This window comes from Dama dama, chromosome 1, assembly GCF_033118175.1.
Source record: "Dama dama isolate Ldn47 chromosome 1, ASM3311817v1, whole genome shotgun sequence".
Lineage (NCBI taxonomy): Eukaryota > Metazoa > Chordata > Mammalia > Artiodactyla > Cervidae > Dama > Dama dama.
Window position 1 is genome coordinate 78,327,289 of NC_083681.1, and position 22,804 is coordinate 78,350,092.

At 38.3% G+C, this 22,804-nt stretch overlaps 2 protein-coding genes across 2 annotated transcripts; both read right to left on the minus strand.

Annotated features, from left to right (window-relative positions):
• Positions 1-848: 848 nt before the first annotated feature.
• LOC133056064 (olfactory receptor 5AL1-like) lies at positions 849-1,790 on the minus strand. Its single transcript, XM_061141150.1, has one exon. The coding sequence runs from the start codon at positions 1,788-1,790 to the stop codon at positions 849-851; it is 942 nt and encodes a 313-aa protein (XP_060997133.1).
• Positions 1,791-13,431: 11,641 nt separating this feature from the next.
• On the minus strand, positions 13,432-14,373 carry LOC133056071 (olfactory receptor 5AL1-like). The gene has a single exon (XM_061141164.1). It carries the CDS (start codon positions 14,371-14,373, stop codon positions 13,432-13,434), a length of 942 nt encoding a protein of 313 aa, XP_060997147.1.
• Positions 14,374-22,804: the final 8,431 nt, after the last annotated feature.

The window sequence follows — 22,804 nt, forward strand, 5'->3', positions numbered from 1 at the left end:
TACAGAGTGAAGTAAGCCAGAAAGATAAAGACCAATACAGTATACTAACACATATATATGGAATTTAAAAAGATGGTAACGATAACCCTATATGCAAAACAGAAAAAGAGACACATATGTATAGAACAGACTTTTGGACTCGGTGGGAGAAGGCGAGGGTGGGATGTTCTGAGAGAATAGCATTAAAAGAAGTATACTATCAAGGGTGAAACAGATCACCAGCCCAGGTTGGATGCATGAGACAAGTGCTCAGGGCTGGTGCACTGGGAAGACCCAGAGGGATGGGATAGGGAGGGAGGCGGGAGGGGGGATCGGGATGGGGAACACATGTAAATCCATGGCTGATTCATGTCAATGTATGGCAAAAACCACTACAATATTGTAAAGTAATTAGCCTCCAACTAATAAAAATAAATGGAAAAAATAAATAAACTTTGCCTTATTTTCCAGATTATCTATGCAGCAAACTTGAAATATAAGATACCAAATGTTGGCCTATCTTAGTATGACCCATATGACACAGAATTCAGACAAAGTCACTATGCCCGATGTTCCATTTCTTTAATTATAAAGATGTCTTTTCAAACAGGTTAAGATATCTCTATCTCTGTTTCTCTCTCTGTCTTTCCTTGTTTCTCTGTCTCTTTCTCCTTTTACAATTTAACATCTCAAAATTTACAAAATGCCTTTCACGTGTAAATCACAAAGAATGACAGAGTGGGTAAGACCTATTGAGTAAATATGAACACTGGAAGTGAGGAATTTGGCTCTATCATTTATCAGCATTTTGACTCTAGATACGCCACAACTCCAAGTCCTCTGATTCCTCCCTGTCCTTGATTTTTCAGTTATTTGATAGCCAAATGCAACTTTTCTATAATTCTCTTCAGTGCATTCTTTACTTCCTGATTCCTCAAACTATAGATCAATGGGTTTAACATGGGAATCACCACCACATAGAACACCGAAGCAAATTTATCTGTGTTCAGAGAATGACTTGAATTGGGCAGGAGGTACATAAAAATGATTGTTGCATAAAATATGGTGATGGAGGTGAGATGGGAAACACAGGTAGAAAAGGCTTTTTGCCTTCCTTCAGCAGAACGGATCCTCAGAATGGCAAAGAGGATAAAGATGTAAGAAATGATCACGATCAGTAGAGAGCAAAGGGTGTTGAACCCAGCAATGATTAAGAGCATCAGCTCTTTGACTTGAGTGTCAGAGCAAGCCAGTGCGACCAAGGGAACATCATCACAATAGAAGTGGTTGACCCTATTGGAGCCACAGAAAGACAAGAGGAATGTTGCGACTGTCTGTGCAAGACCCACAATGAACCCATAAACATATGTGCTAGCAATGATCCAATTGCAGAGTTTTTTAGGCATGAGGATGGCATAGAGTAAAGGGTTGCAAATGGCAACATACCTATCATAGGCCATGATTGAAAGCAAATACTGTTCGCAAACTACAAATGTGATGAAACAGCACACCTGAATGGCACATGCATAAAATGTTATACTTTTAACTTCACACAGAAAATTCACCAAGGTGTTTGGGGTGACAGATGAAGTAAAAGAAAAATCAATAAAAGCGAGATGGCTGAGAAAAAAATACATGGGTGTGTGAAGCTGCGGGCTGACTTGAATTAGCACAATCAAACCAAGATTACCCAGGACACTGGCTAAATAGATTACTAGGAATACACCAAAGAGAGTGGCTTGAAGTTCTGGATTATCTGTGAGTCCCAAGAGGATAAACTCAGACACTGCAGAATAATTGCCTTTTGCCATAGTAGAGATTTAATTTTTTTTCTAACAATAAAACCCCCTAGAGCACACAGTCTGAGTATTCCTGTCTCCCTTAGAGATAATCAGGCAGATGTTGGGAACTGATTCTCATCCACCCTGATCTTATGTTGGACACATTCAAAGGTGACTCTCCATGCAAATTCTGGTTTCAGAATGAAGTGATTTGTTCTCTGCAGAATTTCCAAAGTATGAGATTCTGTGGGGTTTGGAAAGATAGAAAGATGGCAGTTTATTTAAAATCTAACATAATTGAATAATTTCTTATCTATTTTTAATAAAAGAAAATAAAGACAGAGCTATTTGAGCACAAATTTTTTTTAATTATTGAAATACTTTAAACAAATATGCTGATTCTTTGAAAATTGTTAATTAACAGAAAACAATGAATTAAAAAAATAGTTTCAGAATGAGTAGTATGAAAGGTAATTTTAAATTCTGACTATCTCTATATGAACTGTTCAGGATAATTTTTATTTTATTTTGTTCTCTTACTATGGCTTCTAGTTTTCTTTCAATTACTATGTAATATTTGGGAATTAAAGGGAGAAAAACCCTTAGAAACATAGATAGTCTTGTTTTTTCAGAAATATGCATGGGATGATTAAAAATACATTAAAATAATTCAGAAAACATATTTATTAAGTGGCTCCTAACATCTAAATGCAGAACAGGAGAAGAAAAAAATCAAGATAATTTTGTAGAACTAAAAACCGGTTTCTGGCTTGTTAAAAGAAACAGTTTGATTTTTTAAATTTTTCTACTACTCCATCTCAGATCATCTTTCCATCAACCCTATCAATTGGTGATAAGCTATTGTCTTCATTTTCAGATATGGAAACTGAGAGAGAGAGCTTAAACCCTCTTCCTATTTCATGATTAGTGTGGGGTGAAATAAAATAGCTCGTGAACTGGTTCTGGACTCCCTGACCTCAATTCATAGTTTATAGAAATGAACTCTTTTCATAGAGGCAAGAATTTCCCCATTAATCAGAACATTTTGGAAAGGCGATATCTAAGTCTGTCCACCTTAAGTGCTTGAAATAGTGCCTTTCATGCTGTATGTGCTAAGTGAGTAAATTTTAGCTCTTAAAATGGGCTTCCCCACGTGGCAGCACAGTAGCAAAGAATCCTCCTGTCAATGCAGGAGATGTGGGAGACAAGGGTTGGATCCGTGGGTCGGAAGATCCCCTGGAGGAGGAAATGGCAACTCACTCCAGTATCTTACCTGGAACACCCCATGGACAGAGGAGCCTGGCTGGCTAAAGTCCATGAGTCAGACACGACTGAGCACACGCACATGGTTTTTCATTTCATTAGTATTAATAGTATTCAGATTTAGGCTTATTCTCAAAAGAAGTGACTCTGCAATCCCATCATACCAATGACTGTAGGTTATTCTTTTTGCAATATTTTAAGGTGAGGTCTTTGTCCATTGCCCCATTGACTTGTGCTCTCAGATCATTACCTTTCCTGGCTCTCAATTTTTCTGGTACTTATATTTCTCTGATGTGTTGGCATCTGTGTAACTCTTGCTCTGACATTACCAAATTCACCAATATCTTCAGTCACTTTAGTTTCCTCTCTTTAAACTGAAACTTGGATCATCCTTGAAAATGTATTTCTCTCCAGGTTTCCAAAGGCTGTTCCATTTGAAACTATCCACATATGTTAAATCTGGCAGGTGAAATAAGGCACTGTTCATGTTGGAACACTCTTTCTTGGTTTTTGCTATGTCTTGCATTCAGGTACAATTCCCTGATGCTTAGAGGCTTATCCGCATATTCACTGTCAACACATATGCATCCAGGTCACTCCCTCTTATTCACTGAAGGCTCTGGTATTGATGCCATCGTGCTTATCTTCCACAAATTTGCCATCAATGTCCTGAACACCACTTATGTCATACCTTGGCCTCTTAGATCCTTGATCTTGGAATCAGCGACCCCACTGCTATTCCACTTGAGCATCCTACTCCCGTGATTCCATTTTGAAGCTTATTTTATGTGACAATTAATAATAGTAGCTATTCAAAATAAAAAACTTATCTTATGACCACAACTTTCTGAACTTTCCTTTCACATCAGTTATGACACTACAACTTTGTATGTATCCACTCAATCACTTTAACCCTAAGTATCCTTTACCTACTGTTGGCTTCTTTATTCAATGCTCACCCTAAACAGCTTAGACTCTGTGATCAATTGCCACAATGACTATTCGCAGCATACACATTTCTCTTTCTAACATATAAACTTATATTTTGGTTCCCAAGCTGTTTTGTTCATCCCATATGTTCATCCTCTACTAATTTATTTGATCTTCCCCATCAGTTTAAAAACAAGATACATGCTGAAATCGTTACTAATGACCTGTGACTTCTTTTCCTTGTCCTCTATCCATCAACCCCTCTCCTCTTCATTCTTTCAGTACTAAACATCTGGAAAGTCATTTGCTTCATCTTTAGCATTTATATATCAACCTGTATTCTGAAATTGTTCTCACCATAATTGTAATACAATTACTAATTCCAAGTTCACCAACAATCTCCTTCTTCCCTTAGGCAACAGAGATTTCTTTTATGTTGTCTCTGTAGCCCCAAATATCATTGACATTAGTTTTCATGAAAACCATTGTTTTGTTTTGGTTTGGTTTGGCTTGCAAATCATAAGAATCCCATCTTTATGTCCACTTTTGCTCTTTTTGGTGGCTCCACTCCCTGTGTTTGTGTTTTAATTAAAGCATTACTTTACATTTCGTTCCTAAGCCATCTTGTGTCATTTTTTGCACACTCTTGTGGAGCTCTAATCAAATGTTCTGGGGATAGTTGTCACTTTTGTGTCACAAAAGTCTAAATTTCTAGGCCGGATTTTGCCTCTGATCTCCAGGTATATATTCAAGAGATTCCCAGACAACTTCATTTAGGTATTCCCAAAGTACCTAAATATGGCATGCTCAAAAGAGAATTCTGCAATTCAAAATCCATCCTATATTTTTCATCTGCTTTGAAGCATGCATTTTCTAACTCAGTGAGTGGTGTCATCTTCCAGCCAGTTATTCAGGCACAAAGCCAAGAAAATATATTTCATATATCTTTCTAAACTCCACTGATAAAAATTAGATACTGAACACACTAATTATTTAACGTATTTTTTTTCAAAACTTGTAATTTAGGCCTCTATCACGACTTACCATATTATTGTCCAAACATTTATCTTATCCATCCTTTCTCTGTTCATTGTGACTAGAGTGTACTTTCTAACATGCAAATCATAGCTTAGTGTTTCCTATTGACGTAGGATAGAGTACAAAAGCTTGGCTAACTTAACCTTTGATAAGGAACCCCTTCTTTTCACACTGGTCTCACTTCTGTGACATTTTTCACATAATTCCCAGGCTTCAGCCATCATGATACTATCAGTTTCTCAGATGTGACCATGAATTTTGTACATAGTTGAAGCAGAAACTCTTCCTTCTGTCTTTACAATCTAGTTGGCTCTATCTTTCTGTGTATCCATCAGATCTCAGGTGAGATTTCACTTCTTGCTAGAGGTGTTTCATTACTTCTCAAGGGTTATGTCTAACAATTCATTCATCTATTAATTACTTTGTAAAATAATCTAAATTTCAAATTTTTGAAAAAACAGATGGTTATTTTTCCATCTCCCCCAACCTTGTAGGAGCTAGCACTGTTTAGAAACTCCAAATATACTAGTAGAATAATGGAACAAATAAATACAAGTTTTGTGTTACCCTAAACCCTTTTCTACTTCTTCCATTACCTTGATTTTTCCTCACTGCCTGCTGCCTTTGAGCAACTCACAATGAAACCAAAAAGGGGTCCAATATACCTTGTGGCAAACTCTGTGAATGTCAACAAAACTTAACATCACTTAACTGTAGTGAGTGTATTTTCTATTATTTGTTGGTCCCTCCAGAATGTGTCCCCTGTGTTGCATAATTTTAAGCAATTTCTGAACAAAACAATGCAATGATGTCTCACAAGCATACACAATCATTATGGTTAATCTTTTGGGATTCAGTTTGCTTAACAGACAGGGACTGATGACTTGAAATTTCTGATCATTATGCCGAATCTAAGTAAAATAAAACATTGATAATTACCAGCAAAGATTATTTTAACATGTGGGAAAATAACTCAGAAATGTTTAACTGCTTTTATTTACTTTTTATACTTTAGTATGAGCTTTATTGGGGTTTGCAGGGGCACTAGTGGTAAAGAACTCTCCTGGCAATGCAGGAAACATAAAAGACAGGTGTTCAAACCCTAGGTTGGGAAGATACCCTGTAGGAAGACATGGTAACCCACTTCAGTATTCTAGCCTGGAAAATCCCTTGGACAGAGGAGCCTGGTGGGCTACAGTCCACAGGGTTGCAAAGAGTCAGACACAGTTGAAGTGACTTAGCATGCACACATGCACATGAGCCTTATTAAATTTTTAATTTTATAAGAAGTCAGTGCACATTAAAGCAATGAGTTAACTTTGCTGTTGGACTTTGCGAGGCTAACAAGTAATAGTTTATACTGCACCAAAGATCCAGCCCTACATCTCCAACCCACTCAATTGTCTGTTGGGTTGTAAGGAAATAATAATTAAGCCATGAGTTTGTTTGAACATTCTGTTCAAAGAAGAAAATAATTTAAAATTAACTTTATTTTTTCCTGAAGTCTAATGGAAAGCACTTAAAGGCATGCAAATCAGAGAGAAATGAGCACTTCTTTGCTTCAAACTCTCTATCAAATTCTCTTCATTCCACACATGTATAGAGTGATAAATAGAAAGACATACAGATAGAAAATTCATAGACAATGCTTATTACAAAGAAAGAAAGAACAATTATTATTAAATGTGGATATTTTATCCTAGGAAGTTGTTATGATTTTTATAACACCATTCTCTCTAGTAGAATAAAAGCATAAATGACAAAGAACCTTAAACATAAATTGTACAGAAGTCATCATATTTGTTTGCATTTTATTTCTAACCAATCTGTAATGATTTAACTCTGTGGTTTTTCTTAGAGGCTTGGTAGAAATTCAAGAAAGTTGAAAGGAGATCTAACAGCATGAACAAGGCTATGAGTGTCTAAAATACATTCCTCAATTATTTTAGGAAAATATTTTAAACATTTTCTTCCTGTCAAAATCATAAAGTCTATCTTCCAGATTTCTTATTAGAGTTAATTTCACTTCAAAGTTTTTTTGCAATCCATTCTATGATCACTATTGCTTCATCTAATTGCTTTTTTGAAGAAAACCCCCAAGTTTTAGAGTCCTGAAGCAAAAATGATTTATTATCTCTCATAATCCTGTGGGCTAAGGACAATCTCTCTCCACATTGTGGTGTCAGCTGGGCAGTAGGCTGGCTGTATAGTCCATGAAGACCTCAGTCACGTGGCTGATATTATATTTGATGAAGCAGACAGTTGGATGTGGTCCATGTGATGAGTGTCTGGCTTGGGCTTCCAATGAAAACATGGTGGTTGAGTTCAAACATTTAAAATTTCTCTGGAAAAAGGTTCTATCCTTAGAAGTTGTACACTTTTAAGCATTCTATTGAATAAAGCAGGTCACAGGGACCATAGCTCTGAACTACATGCTGGATATTTCAAAAGACTACCAGATTTGATTTAATCTCAGAAAGTAGCTTCTGCAAGTAATCCAAAAATATTGGAAATCTCTGTGTTGGAAAAGAATGATGTTTGAGTCTCTGGAAAACTGAAATCAGCATTACTGCACAGACCTTGGAGAAAAGCCAGACCTTCTGATGAAGAAATAAAATGGTTTTCTGCGTTCTAGTGCACCCTAGTAGAAACAGTGCCAGATGATGAGACAGCAAGTAAACATTTAGCATCTGCTGCTTATTCTGTGCTGGATATTACAGGATCCACCAACTCAAATTTCGGTCCAACCCAATAATAATCCATCAAATGGAAGTCATTTGCTTACAACCTGGTTAAATTAGGTTGAGATGTTAGTAACAAATTATATGAACAAGGGATGCAGATTTTATATGCCTGTCTCTGCCGCACAGACCCCCACACAGTCCATGCTACAGTTTAATAAGCTAAGGGTTCCAAATTAGGAGGTCCCAAATAATATCCCGAGCTTCAGTTCAGTTCACTCAGTCATGTCTGACTCTTTGTGACCCCATGAAGTGTAGCACACCAGGCCTCCATGTCCGTCACCAACTCCCAGAGTTTACTCAAACTCATGTCCATCGAGTTGGTGATGCCATACAACCATCTCATCCTCTGTTGTCCCCTTCTCCTCCTGCCTCCAATCCCTCTCATCATCAGGGTCTTTTCCAATCAGTCAACTCTTCTCATGAGTTGGCCAAAGTATTGGAGTTTCAGCTTCAGCATCAGTCCTTTCAATGAACACCCAGGACTGATCTCCTTTAGGGTGGACTGGTTGGATCTCCTTGCAGTCCAAGGGACTCTCAAGAGTCTTCTCCAGCACCACAGTTCAAAAGCATCAATTTTTCAGCACTCAGTTTTCTTCACAGTCCAACTCTCACATCCATACATGACCAGTGGAAAAACCATAGCCTTGACTAGACGGACCTATGTTGGCAAAGTAATGTCTCTGCTTTTTAATATACTGTCTAGGTTGGTCATAACTTTCCTTCCAAGGAGTAAGCATCTTTTAATTTCATGGCTGCAATCACCATCTACAGTGATTTTGGAGCCCAGAAAATAAAGTCTGACACTGCCTCCACTCTTTCCCTATCTATTTGCCATGAAGTGATGGGACCTGATGCCATGATCTTAGCTTTCTGAATGCTGAGCTTTAAGCCAACTTTTTCACTCTCCTCTTTCACTTTCATCAAGAGGCTTTTTAGTTCCTCTTCACTTTCTGCCATAAGGGTGGTGTCATCTGCATATCTGAGGTTATTGATATTTCTCCTGGCAATCTTGATTCCAGCTTGTGCTTCCTCCAGCCCAGTGTTTCTCATGATGTACTCTGCATATAAGTTAAATAAGCATGGTGACAATATACAGCCTTGATGTACTCCTTTTCCTATTTGGAACCAGTTTGTTGTTCCATGTCCAGTTCTAACTGTTGCTTCCTGACCTGCATACAGGTTTCTCAAGAGGCAGGTCAGGTGGTCTGGTATTCCCATCTCCTTCAGAATTTTCCACAGTTTATTGTGATCCACACAGTCGAAGGCTTTGGCATAGTCAATCAAGCAGAAATGGATGTTTTTCTGGAGCTCTCTTGCTTTTTCGATGATCCAGCGGATGTTGGCAATTTGATTTCTGGTTCCTCTGCCTTTTCTAAAACCAGCTTGAACATCTGGAAGTTCACAGTCTACGTATTGCTGAAGCCTGCCTTGGAAAATTTTGAGCATTACTTTACTAGTGTGTGAGATGAGTGCAATTGTGTGGTAGTTTGAGCATTCTTTGGGATTGCCTTTCTTTGGGATTGGAATGAAAACTGACCTTTTCCAGTCCTGTGGCCACTGCTGAGTTTTCCAAATTTGCTGGTACATTGAGTGCAGCACTTTCACAGCATCATCTTTCAGGATTTGAAATAGTTCAACTGGAATTTGGAGCTTAAGAGCATTCAAAGAAAGAGGTTCCAAATAAGATTGGAGTGGTAAGAGTGTTAGTGAATCTGCCTGCCAATGCAGGAGTTGCAAGAGATGGGGGTTCAGTTCCTAGGTCGGGAAGATTTCTTGGAGTAGAAAATGACAACCCACTGGAAAATTCCATGACAGAGGAGACTGGCCGGCTACAGCCCACGGAGTCGCAGAGTCTGACATGACTGAGCATACACGCACAAATAAGATTTGAGCCAAGTGCAAAGAAAGGCTTTTACACCATGTAGGAAATAGAGGTGGTCCTGATTGATAGCGGTGAAAGCCATTTATCTCAGTGGGTAGAACATGGTCTTCTATTTCAAATGGGGAGACTGGCCTGAAGATCATGGCCACTTTCTGACCCGTAGACAGGGACAAATAGTGCTGGACACTTGTTTATGGGACTGAGGATATCAAGTGTCCAAGAGCATAGCACTTTGAAGAAGAGGACTTTAGATGAACTTGTGAAAGAGGCACGAAGCATGCTGATTTTTTTTTTTTTTTTAACTACCAAGGAGTCACTGGGCTTCCCAGGTGGCTCAGTGATAAAGAATCTGCTTGCTAAGCAGGAGACAAGAGTTTGATCCTTGGATCAGGAAGACCCCCTGGAGACGGAAATGACAACCCACTCCAGTATTCTTGCCTGAGAAATCCCATGGACAGAGGGGCCTGGTGGGCTACAGTCTGTGGGGCCACAAAGAATAGAATATGGCTTAGTGACTAAACAGCAAGGAGTAACTACTGCAGAAGAGGTCTGCAATGATGAGGATTGGAAAACCCATCACAGGCATATTCGCCACCTTCCCTTCTCCCTCACAGCCCCAGGGACACCCTGGACAGCATAGTCACAGTGTCAGGAATGAAGACCATGAGTTACCAAACACATGGCTCCTTCCTACTGCTGCCAATGTTGAGTGCCCAATTTTTAGAGTCAGAGACCTATGCCAAGTCCTGAGTGTGGCGCCCCTCTTTTGAGAAGGTGTGCCTCTGATTTTTCATAAAAATCAGAAGCACATGATACAACAGTTATATCAGATCCCTTCAATGTTGGATGGGACAGCAGTTTGTCCTCACTGAAATCAATAGATTGAAAAGGAATTTTTCTTCCCAAGACCCATTATCCTAGGATGTGTCATCTTTCAATAGTTTACAGGGCGTTTTGTTCTTGAAATAATATTCCCTCAGAAGAAATACACTCACTCTAAAGCAATGAAATTTGACATGGCCATGGCATATAATGAATGGTCTTAACCGTTTATCTCTTGTCAAGACTCGGTTGGCTTGATTCGACTTATGAATGGCAACCTGACATCACAGGCAAGTCACCAGCTCAGAAAATGATTTGACTACATTGGTGCACCGTCCTCCATGATACACTGTAGGTAATGAACCAATGAGAACATAAGTTATAGTGTCCCTAAGAGCATGGGATCATGGGTCTGGAAATAAAGACATGATAGTAGAATTGATCCTTCTCATCATTACATCCTGTGACCAATTTTCTGATTTTATGTCTCCTATTCCTATAATATTAGGCTCTCTGGAATGCAGGATGAGGATCCCAGATGGCAAATATTTGCACTAGCAGCTCAATTACTGTTCTAAGAAATTGGAATCTGTGACTATTTCACACTAACAGACTGGGAAACAAGAAGGACTTAGTTTGCCAGTTAAAGTAATCAACTCGGATTTACTTAAGAAATTAGGGGTACCCATGCACAATGGAGCCAGGAAAAATATATATGAAACACAGGAATTCATATGGCATATTTAGAACTTCTGTGTCCAGTGATAATGTCACTGCCAGTGGGAAACTGCACAAGCTGTTAATATAAATTAACAAAGATCAGGCAATTAATTTCCCAGTAATTATGCAACATAAAATTTATGTCACTGCACCCAAATTTAATCAGTGGAGCTAAAGTACAGGCTGAATATAGAAGGGGCATTGCTTAAATGATCATGTTAAAATGTTCAACCAGCAGAGTTTGGCTGTTTCATACAAAAATAAACACTTTTTTTTTTTTTTTTTTTTTTACCATACAAATCAGCAATTTTTCCAAAGGATTTGAAAACATGAATCTACATAAAAATATGCATAAAGATATTTATGGCTAATTTATTCATAATTGTTAAAATTTTAAAGCAACCAAGATGTCCTTCAGTAGGTGAATGGATAAATAAACTGTAGTACATCCAGACAAAGGAATGTTATTCCAAACTTAAAAGAAATGAGCTATTAGCTATGAAAAGACACAGAGGAACCTTAAATGCGTGTTACTAAGTAAAAAAAGACAACCAGAAAAGGCCACGTACTATATAATTACAACTCTACGACGTTCTGGAAAAGGCAAAACATCGGAGATGATCAGAAAAATCCATGTTTGCCATGGGTGAGGGCAGTGGAGACAAGATGAATAGACAGAGCAGAGAGGATCCTTAGGGCAATGAAAATACTCTGTGCAGTAGTACAATGATGGATTAAATCATTACACATTTGACCAGAATCATAGAATGCACAATACATAAAGTCAAGTCCTAAGGTAAATTATGGACAGTATGTTATTAAGATATATCAGTGAAGATTCATCTATTGTAACAAGTGCACATTTTGGTGAGTGGTGTTGATAACTGGGAAGTTATACATCTGTGACAGGAAGGGGTATAAGACAAAGCTCTGCATCTCCCTCTCAATTTTGTTGTAAACATAAAACTTCTCTAAATAATAAAGCCTTTCAAAAAATGCCCAACCATATAAATGTAACACTGTAAAGATAATAATAAGTTCATTTTATGGACATTTTAAAACCAAAACACTTTCACCAAGCAACATATTATATTTAACTTTGGTTCAACATGGAGGAAAAAATTTACACAGTGTTTATATTATTTGTATACCTCATGCCTCTCAAGATAGCCTAAAATCTTCAATATTAGAGAGAAATGAGACAAAATTATGGTTTTAAAGTGCTTTATTTTTCATCTCTATTGACAAAGCATTTTATGTTCAAAGAGAATGGATAGTCTTTATCTCTTATTTAGAATTTGACCATTAAAATATTTATGAGATATCTACTATATGTGAGACAAAATAGGGAAATATCTGTTTTCAAGGAGGAAATAAGACATCAGAAAACTGAATTACAAAAGACAAAGTCTCCCCTGCCCATTGATACTGAATCATTGTACAAGCCTTGATTTAAAATGTCCTAAATCTATACTCTGATGGCATAAAGTGAAGAAGAACTGAAGAGCCTCTTGATGAAAGTGAAAGATGAGAGTGAAAAAGTTGGCTTAAAGCTCAACATTCAGAAAACTAAGATAATGGCATCTGGTCCCATCACTTCATGGCAAATAGATGGGGAACAGTAGAAACAGTGGCTGACTTTATTTATTTGGGCTATAAAATCATTACAGATGGTGATTGCAGCCATGAAATTAAAAGATGCTTACTCCTTGGAAGGATAGTTATGACCAACCTAGATAGCATATTAAAAAGCAGAGACACTTTGCCAGCAAAGGTCTGTCTAGTCAAAGCTATGGTTTTTCCAGTGGTCATGTATAGATGTGAGAGTTGGACTATAAAGAAAGCTGAGTACAGAAGAATTGATGCTTTTGAACTGTGGTGTTGCAGAAAACTCTTGAGAGTCCCTTGGACTGCAAGGAGATCCAACCCATCCATCCTAAAGGAGATCAGTCCTGGGTGTTCATTGGAAGGACTGATGTTGAAGCTGAAATTCCAATACCCAGGCCACCTCATGCAAAGATCTGACACATTTGAAAAGGCCCTGATGCTAGGAGGGATTGGGGACAGGAGGAGAAGGGGACAAAAGAGGATGAGATGGCTGGATGGCATCACCAACTCAATGGCCATGAGTTTGGGTGGACTCCGTGAGTTGGTGATGGACATGGAGGCCTGGCGTGCTGCGGTTCATGGGGTCGCAAGGAGTCGGACACGACTGAGCGATTGAACTAAATTGTAATCTATACCCAGCATATCTTTAGGAACAACACAATTCTTATTTTTTATTCAAATACATCTTTTCAATAATTTTTCTCAAAGCATCTTTTACCTCCCGATTCCTCAAGCTGTAGATCAATGGATTTAGCATAGGAATCACCACAGTATAGAAAATTGAGGCAAATTTGTCTTTATCTAGTGAGTGGCTTGACTTGGGTTGCAGGTACATAAAAGTGAGGGTCCCATAGTACATAGTAATAGAAAACAGGTGAGAGGCGCAGGTAGAAAAGGCTTTCTGTCTCCCTAAAGCAGAATGCATCCTTATGATGGCAAAGACGATGAACACATAGGATATGAGGACAATGATAAGGGAACAGAAGACGTTGAAGCCTGCAATGGCTAATAACATCAGCTCTTTGACTCGTGTGTCAGAGCAGGCCAGAGCGATCAAGGGAACATCGTCGCAGTAGAACTGGTTGATCACATTAGGGCCACAGAAAGTCATTTGAAATGTAGCCACTGCTTGTATGAATCCCACCAGGACTCCATAAATATAAGAGCTAGTGACCATTTGGATGCAGAGTTTCCTAGGCATGAGAACTGCATAGAGTAAAGGGTGGCATATGGCCACATACCGATCATAAGCCATGACAGACAGCATTAATAATTCCCAAACTGAAAATGTGATAAAGCCACACACTTGAGTGGCACATGCATAAAGTGACATGCTTTTAATTTTACGAAAAGTGTTTACAAGGGTGTTTGGTGTGATGGTGGAGGAACCATAAAAATCCACAAAAGCCAGATGACAGAGGAAAAAATACATGGGTGTGTGAAGTTGAGGACTCACTTGTATCAACACAATCAAACCAAGATTACCCAAGGCAGTAATCAAGTAGGTCAACAATAAAACACAGAAGAAAATGAACCGAAGCTCTGGGTTATCTGTGAGGCCCAAGAGGATGAACTCAGTAACCGCTGAGTGATTGCTTTCTGCCATGAAATAAACGATTCTACAGTAAATTCCACCGGAGCACAACTCTGAATAGTCTTGACTTCGTAAGGAAGTGTGAGAAGGTATCCCTCTCTCTCCAGAATGTTATGCTAAATTCAGTTAAAGTAGAATCTTGATAAGGACTCTGAATTATGTGTAGATTTACTTGTGAATTTACTGTAAAAAACATTTGGTCCAGGTGGAAATTCCACTAAGAAGCTGCAAAAGAAGAAAGGGAGAATTTCAATTAAAATTTTACAATTAAAAAAATACAATAGCAAAGCCTGTGTTATTTTCTTTAAAGAAAATAAAAGCATTCAGGATATATCAAAGTGACTTTGATAGCAAATACATTAACATAATTTCTTAAGTTGTAAATTTCTTTCACAGAACTGTCATTTTATCATTTCATAAAAATATTAAAAATTAGCAAAATCAAACATGGAAAGTATAAGTTAAAAATCAAAATACTAACAGTATGTATCTTTTGGGAACCAGTTTGGTATAATATTAAAATTTTCTTCATTTTGTTTATCTTAATATTCTATTTTTCAATACATACATAATATTGATATTGTAAAATTTTCTGGCTATCTTTTGGGAAAATACACACCAGTGAACATTTTCCCAGATTGTAAAATGTTTTTAAATAATTAAGATATATGTTTTTAAGCTCTATCTTGAAGTATCAAATAGTTCCAAGTGAATAGCATTTGGACAGCATTTAGAAGAACCTCATTTCACAGAAGATTTATACAGACCCAAGGTGGATTCTCAATGCTCAAAAACTGGTACAATTGAATTTGTTCCCATCCTTTCTTAACAGGGCAGAGGATAAGTTAATATGATTTTCCTTTATCATTGTATTGTCTCAGGTTACTTCACATACACCTTATAGATTTTCAAGACAGTAAAAAACATGACAAAATAAACAAAAAGCTCCTCCCATGTTAAATTTGGATTGACATCCCCTTGAAAACTTATCTTGGTTATTCCTTTCTCTTTCTGTTCCCCTCACCTATTTTCACCTATTTTCAACCAAACTTATTGGAACAGGTATCTGTCCCCAATTTCTCAAATATATCTATAACTATTTTCAGTCACTAAGTTGTGTGACCCCATGGACTGCAACATGCCAGGCATCCCTGTCCTTCACTATCTCCCAGAGTTTGCTCAAATTCATGTCTTTGAGTCATTGATGCCATCCAAACATCCCATTCTATCTTACCCTCTTCTCCTCCTGTCCTCAATCTTTCCCAGCATCAGGGTCTTTATCAATGAGGCTGCTCTTCACATCAGGTGGCCAAAGTGTTGCAGCTTCAACTTCAGCATAAGTCTTTCCAGTGAATATTCAGGGTTGATTTCCTTTAGGATTGACTGGTTTGATCTCCTTGCAGTCGAAGGGACTCTCAAGAGTCTTCTCCAGCACAACAATTTGAAAGCATAAATACTTCGGCACTCAGCCTTCTTTATGGTCCTACTCTCACATTTATACACGACTACTGGAAAAATGATAGCTTTGACTATGTGGACCTTTGTCAACAAAGTGATGTCTCGGCTTTTTAATATGCTGCCTAGATCTGTCATAGCTTTTCTTCCAAGAAGCAAGCATCTTTTAATTTCAAGGCTGCAGTCACCATCCACAGTGATTTTGGAGCCCAAGAATCAGTTTCCACTTTTTCCTCTTCTATTTGCCATGAAGCATTGGGACCGGATGCCATGATCTTGGTTTTTTGAATGTTGAGTGTTAAGCCAGCGTCTTCACTCTCCTCTTTCACCCTCCTCAGGAAGCTCTTTAGTTCCTCTTCACTTTCTGCCATTAGAGTGGCTCTTTGTGACCCAATGGATTGTAGTCCACCAGGTTCGTCTGTTCATGGAATTTTCCAGGCAAAGATACTGGAGTGGATTGCTTTTTCCTACTCCAAGGGATCTTCACAACTCAGATATGTAACCTGCATCTCTTATGTCTCCTGCACTGACAGGCAGACTATTTTACCACTAGTGCCACTCTGGAAGCTCCATTTATAACATATCAAGCTGTAATCCACCTCTCTTTCCCATTAAAAAAAAAAAATTCCCTGAGTATGTTTATTATCAACTATCCTATTCTCAAATCCAACAAAACCTATATTTTGTGGCAGCACTGTAGCACTGAACTCTATTGAATACAAGTTTGGGCTATAAAACAAAGCAGTCTTTTGAGTTTGTTTGCCCATTTGATTCTCAACCTTGGAGTCTGTTCCTATTACTATACCTTAGATGGCATGTTCTTCATGTTCTCTCCAAAGCTCCTTCCTCTCATTTTGATACCTTCTTGATCAATTATCCAATCTTATGTGCTCAATAGACATCTAAATGCTGATCATGAACAAATATATTAATAAATTATTTTTCCAGCTATCTTTTTTTCTGCTCCACCTTTATACATCTAAATATCTCTCAGAAATTACCATTTAGATATTCACCAAAAGTATTGCACACAGAAAAGAACTTGATATTTTTGCACATGGGACCCAAAACTCAAGGCTTGGAATATATATTTTCTAGCGCAATGAACAGTCTTCCCAGATAGCGTTAGTGGTCAAGAATCTGCCTGCCAATGCAGGAGACATAAGAGATGTGGGGTCAATCCCTAGATAGGGAAGATCCCCTGGAGGAGGAAATGGCAACCCACTACAGTATTCCTGTCTGGAGAATTTCATGGACAGAGGAGCCTGCCGGTCTCTAGTCCATGGGGTCACAAAGAGTCTCAATGAACATTGCCATTATCCACTTATTATCCAAGTCAGAGAGCAATTCTTGCACTATGCTTTCCTGATCCTCATGCCAATGTTCAATTTGCCCCCTTACTACTGATAAAGAATCTGCCTGGCAAGGCAGGAGACTCAGTAGATGCGGGTTCAATGCCTGTGTTGGGAAGATCCCCTGGAGAAGGAAATGGCAGCCCATTCCACTCTCCTTGCCTGGGAAATCCCATGGACAGAGGAGCCGGGTGGGCTACAGGTGGGCTATCCAGTGAGTCAGACATGACTGAGTGACTAAACAACACCACTAACAATTTTATCCCTTACACAATTTTAAAATTTAGTCATATATACTGCTTTATTTGTCCAAGCACAGTGATGCTTTGTTTGTTTATTTATTTATTTATTTTTGCAAATGAAGCCTAACTTTTAGTCTTGCCTCCTATCGGTCTTATTTTTCTCTGTTCCTCAATTTTCAGCTTATATGAAATTTTACGGAAACTTTATTCTTATTTTCTCCTGATTAAATCCTTCAGTGTCTCCCCATCACCGTTTGGATAAATTTCAAGTTCTTTCTCACAGCTAACACAACCCTTGAAAACTTCATTTCTGCATCTCAGATCAGGTGCCTCCTGAAGCATTTTTTATCTAGTTTCTATGTCAGAGGTATTCCAAATTGCAGTATATATTTAAATATGAGATAGAATTTTATACATCCTTTATTCTCTTCCTAGAACACTTTTCCTCTGCCATCATTCATTTTATTTGTCTGATTTTCCTTCTACTTTATTTTCTCTACTCTATTCAATCACTTCCTCTTAGAGGATTTCAAGGCAGTTTAAGTCCTCCTCATATATACATTCTTGCAGCTACTGATTCCTTCATAATACTTACCACACATATTGAAGACAATTATCAATATGTTTATAACACATCCTAAGCTTCAAGTCCTTTTGGCAAGCAATAATATTTCTATTTTATGTTCAATCTAATCATTACCTCCACTGTACCTAGTATACAGAAGATGGTCAATAATTATCTTTTAATGATTAAGTGGATAAAAGTTATATTTTTGTAAGTCCAAATTCTTTCCCAATAAAAGGGATGGAGCACATTTTTCTACTACCTGATGCTTTTCAATATTCAATATATCATCATTCAATTCAGTAACAAACCCCTAAATAATTTGGTGTACCTGAAAGGAATCTTTGTGAAGCCAGTAACATTTTAAATTACCTGGGTATTTATGAGACAACTTTGTATTTTGTGTATATAGTCCCTCAGGGAAATTTCTTTTTGTACTGCATTCTTTTTAACAAACATTGAAAGATAATATAATTATACATACAAGAACATAATTATTTAATGTTTAGTAACTGGGGAAAGAACTGTTTCCCATGAAATGGTAGATCACTTTTTCAACTATGTTTAGTTAAAGAATCTAGAGAAAAGGAAAATTTTAATGATCTCTGTTGGGAAAACAATTTGATTAGTTGCTATGTCTGCTTTGATTATTTGTTTTGAAGCATGTCACATTGGCTTTATATTAAAATTATAAATTTATTTAAAATAAATGTTACATCTATGGGCCTTGTATTTAGTAGCAGTTTTGGGAAACCATTGGATAAAATTGACTTTCCCAATAAGTAACTTTTATTCCTTCCTTCTGAGATTAATGTTCAAATCAATAGTACGATTGATGTTTCAGTTCAGCTGCAAAGATTAAAATAATATTCATTTATTTCTCTTCAGTATCTAGAAGACAAAAACATACAAATCATAGGTCAGTTGACATTTCACAGAAATATATGGACCACTCCATTCACAACTTGCTTCAGATATCCAGCCAGATGATACCACATGTCTAAGAAGAAAAGATAATAAGAGTTTTCTTCACATAATGGGGCTTTCTAGGAAGAGAAGGGTGAATTCCCAGTCTGATCTGAAAATATGGCTAGGAGGAGCCAATAATGGTTATGGGGCTTGAGGTTTTTTATTGTGATGAGTGAGTGGGACTGAGTGAGGATTCCCACGTGCAGGAAAAGACTTGCAGTGTTTGAATCTTTTGCAAAGGAAGGAGCAGTGGGTTCCTTACTCCAGTTATGGACTAAAAGGACACAAAGTGGTGAAGCTGGAAAGCTGTAACTGGTCAAACAGGAGAAGACAGAGTGAGATACTGCTCTGCACACCTCTTTTTTTCATCAGGCTCCCCATCCTGTGATATCAGAGATGAATTTTATAATCATGTATTTGAATACATCCTTTTCTGTCCCAAAGTGGAAAGAATCTTTCTGTGATATAGGGTAAGATTATTTGTGTAGTAAAATAAAGGGATCAAGTCAAGGAAGAGTGAGAAACAAAATTCTATGAGTTGGGAGTTGACTGAGGTTTGGACAAAGGCACCCAAGAGGATGTGCCCTCGGGGCTGCACCAGCCTCTCTGGTGAGCACGCGCGGCCAGTGGAGACAGCGTCCTGACCAACAAGCCCCTCAGGAGCCTGTGCCAGGAGTCTGGGAGGTGAGCCTGGACAACAGTCTGACCATGTCTCAGCACAGAGTCCATCAGCTTGTCATCCGAAATCTCCCAGGCCATGTCCAGCACACGCTGGTCCACTAGTGGTCTCCCATGGGAGGAAGGGATGACACCCAGATTGAGGAATGGCAATACTCAAGGAGACGCTGGTGTCTAGGGAGCCTTAGTCAGGAGCTTATTTTAAATGGAACATTCTGAATCCCTTGGGGGGGGGGGGGGAAAGCTTGCTATATATTACTTATTGTATTTTTGGTTCCTGGGCTGTTGCCAATGGCCTCGCTGCTTAGCCTGCCACATGGAAAGCTGCATACAGAGAGATCTGTGGCCCCACACAGTGGAAGCAAGCAGTGGTTGCTGATAAATTTGCCTTAGACTTTCTCCAACTGGACTAAGGTGAAGTCCCTGAAATCTAACATATCCTGATGCACTGGATTAATGTCGTGAGGCAACAGGGAAGGTCACTGAAAAAAATTTCAGGTGAAAAGGTCTCTGCCTTTCTCAAATATACTACAAATTGGGGAAAATTTGGGGAGCTTGGATTGGCTCCCGAAGAGCATGTCTGAGGTTTATATGAAGACTGGCCTCACCCTGCTTTTTGGAACCTTGTGACTGTGTATATGCTTGCTCTGTTGTGTCTGGTTCTTTGCAACCCCATGGAATGTAATCCACCAGGCTCCTCTGTCCATGGAGTTTTCCAGGTAAGAATATTGGAGAGGGGTGCCTATTCTAGTGGTAAAGAATACGCCTGCAATGCAGGAGATGCAGGAGTCATTTGATAACTGGGTTGGTAAGATCCCCTGGAGGAGGAAATGGCAACCCACCTCAGTATTCTTGCCTGGAGAATCCGATGGACGGAGGAGCCTGGTGGGCTAGAGTCCACGGAGTCAGAAAGAGACACGACCCGACCAAAACAAGTGGGCAGACAGGCAGGCGTATCTATGTAATCTCCCTTTTCTGGTACTGTGTGTATGCAGGCGTTGAAATATAATGGTGTACACTTGAAACTTTTATAATATTGTAAACCAATGTTACCTCAACAAATAAAGAATGTAAACATGTCAGTTCCTTTTACACTAATGGGAATTGTACCTTCAAGCAAGAGACTGTATCATAAACCATTTTTAAAATGTATTTCAGCTTTGAATTACCTTTTATAGATCATCACCATGGGTCTATAATATCTTGAAACATACTTGAGAAGACCCGTCTAAGGAGTACATAGCACGTAGTACATAGTGATGCAGGCCCAGTGGAATCTGTGGAGGTGACCCAGAATCTGACAGGTGCTGGCTCTGATTTAAGGCTTCTCTGCTTGGGCCAGGAGGCACTCCAGGCACAATAAAAGTGATACAGTGGACACAGAGGTTGGTTTTCCTCTGTCATGTCTGCAAAGTACTTACCTCCCAACATGAAGTAATGAAATCGAGTCTAACAGAGCTGTATTTATCCTCCTAACTTAAAAAAGTTGAATACTTGAGAAAAGGCCTTGATATGTTCATTACTGTGGCTGTAATTTTAAGGCTGATCATAAAATTATTAACAAATATACAGCCATTTAAAAATAGTATACAAAATTGCCATTTAAAGTTTTCTTAAAAAGTATAGTATATTGCTTTGTAACAGATTGTGACAAATGAAAACTACAATCTTAGTAATAAGCCCTTATAAAGAAAAGGCAATTGTGTTAAAATAAACTTTAGGGAAGATGGATGAATTGTTTTGTTTATTTTCTTAAGGAAACATATATTACTTTTAGGTATTACTGGTGAGAAGTTATAGCCTTTTAAAGTTACAAAGGATTATGAATCAAAACATCAAAATAAGAAATGTGTTAAAAATATTGTTCAATTAAAGCATTAAATTAAAATTAAATAGCAAATGCTAGATTACTTATTTAACTTTTTATTTTAACATAAATTCAGAGTTTCAAAAAAAGGTGCTAATGCATTGCAAAGAATTCTGGTACAACCTTCGCCCATATTCCTTAAATGTTAACCATTTTAACACATTTTTTTTTTTGAACTCTTTGATTGTCAAAGACATGAAACCTCTTTATTTTTATAATATTTATTGTCTTCTTTCTAATTATACAAACAATATTTTTCATTGCACATGAATAGAAACACAGAAAAACCTAAAGTAAAAATTAACCATAGCCTATAATCTCCATTCTCAGAGATAACCTTCATTTGCTTTTACCCCAGTACCTACTTTTTCTTTTTTTTTTTTAAGTTGAATTATAGAATACTCATTAAAAGGAGTGATGCTGAAACTGAAGCTCCAGTGTTTTGGTCATCTGATGTGAGAGTTGGACCATAAAGAAAGCTGAGCGCTGAAGGATTGATGCTTTGAACTGTGGTGTTGGAGAAGACCCTTGAGAGTCTGTTGGACTGCAAGGAGATAAAACCAATCCATCCTAAAGGAAATCAGTCCTGAATATTCATTGGAGGGACTGATACTGAAGCTGAAGCTTCAATAATTTAGCCACCTGATGCAAAGAACTGACTCATTGGAAAAGACCCTGATTCTGGGAAAGATTGAAGGCAGGAGGAGAAGGGGGTGACAGAGGATCACATAGTTGGATGGCATCACCGACTCAATGAACATGAGTTTGGGTAAACTCCCGGAGTTGGTGATAGACAGGGAGGCCTGGCATGCTGCAGTCCATGGGGTCACAAAGAGTCGGACACAACAGCAACTGAACTGAACTGAACTGATGCAAATAGTTGACTTATTGGAAAAGTCACTGATTTGGGTGAAGATTGAAGGATGAAGGAAGAAGGAGAAGAGGGCATCAGAGGATGAGATGACTGGATGGCATCACTGATGCAATGGACTTGAACTTGGGCCAACTCGGGAGATGGTGAGGGATAGGGAGCCCTGGGATGCTGCAGTCAAGGGGATCTCAAAGAATCGGACACAACTGGGCGACTGGACAATAATAACAAAATAACTGACTTGCAACACTAGGTTGGTTCCATCCGCACAACATGGTGACTTGCCGGGAGCCAGCACACGAGATCCCACCCATGACAAGGTCATGAGGAGAAGACCTGACAAGCAAGGCAGATCAGGACTTCATGGATTTCGAAAAGCTGCCCCGGCGCTCACCTTAAAGATGATCTCTGTCTTTCTGATGCTTGCTATATTAGACTACTCCC

Bases quoted from the DNA above. Each gene is read 5' to 3' on its own strand.
- LOC133056064 (XM_061141150.1), bottom strand. From the start codon at position 1,790: ATGGCAAAAGGCAATTATTCTGCAGTGTCTGAGTTTATCCTCTTGGGA.
- LOC133056071 (XM_061141164.1), bottom strand. From the start codon at position 14,373: ATGGCAGAAAGCAATCACTCAGCGGTTACTGAGTTCATCCTCTTGGGC.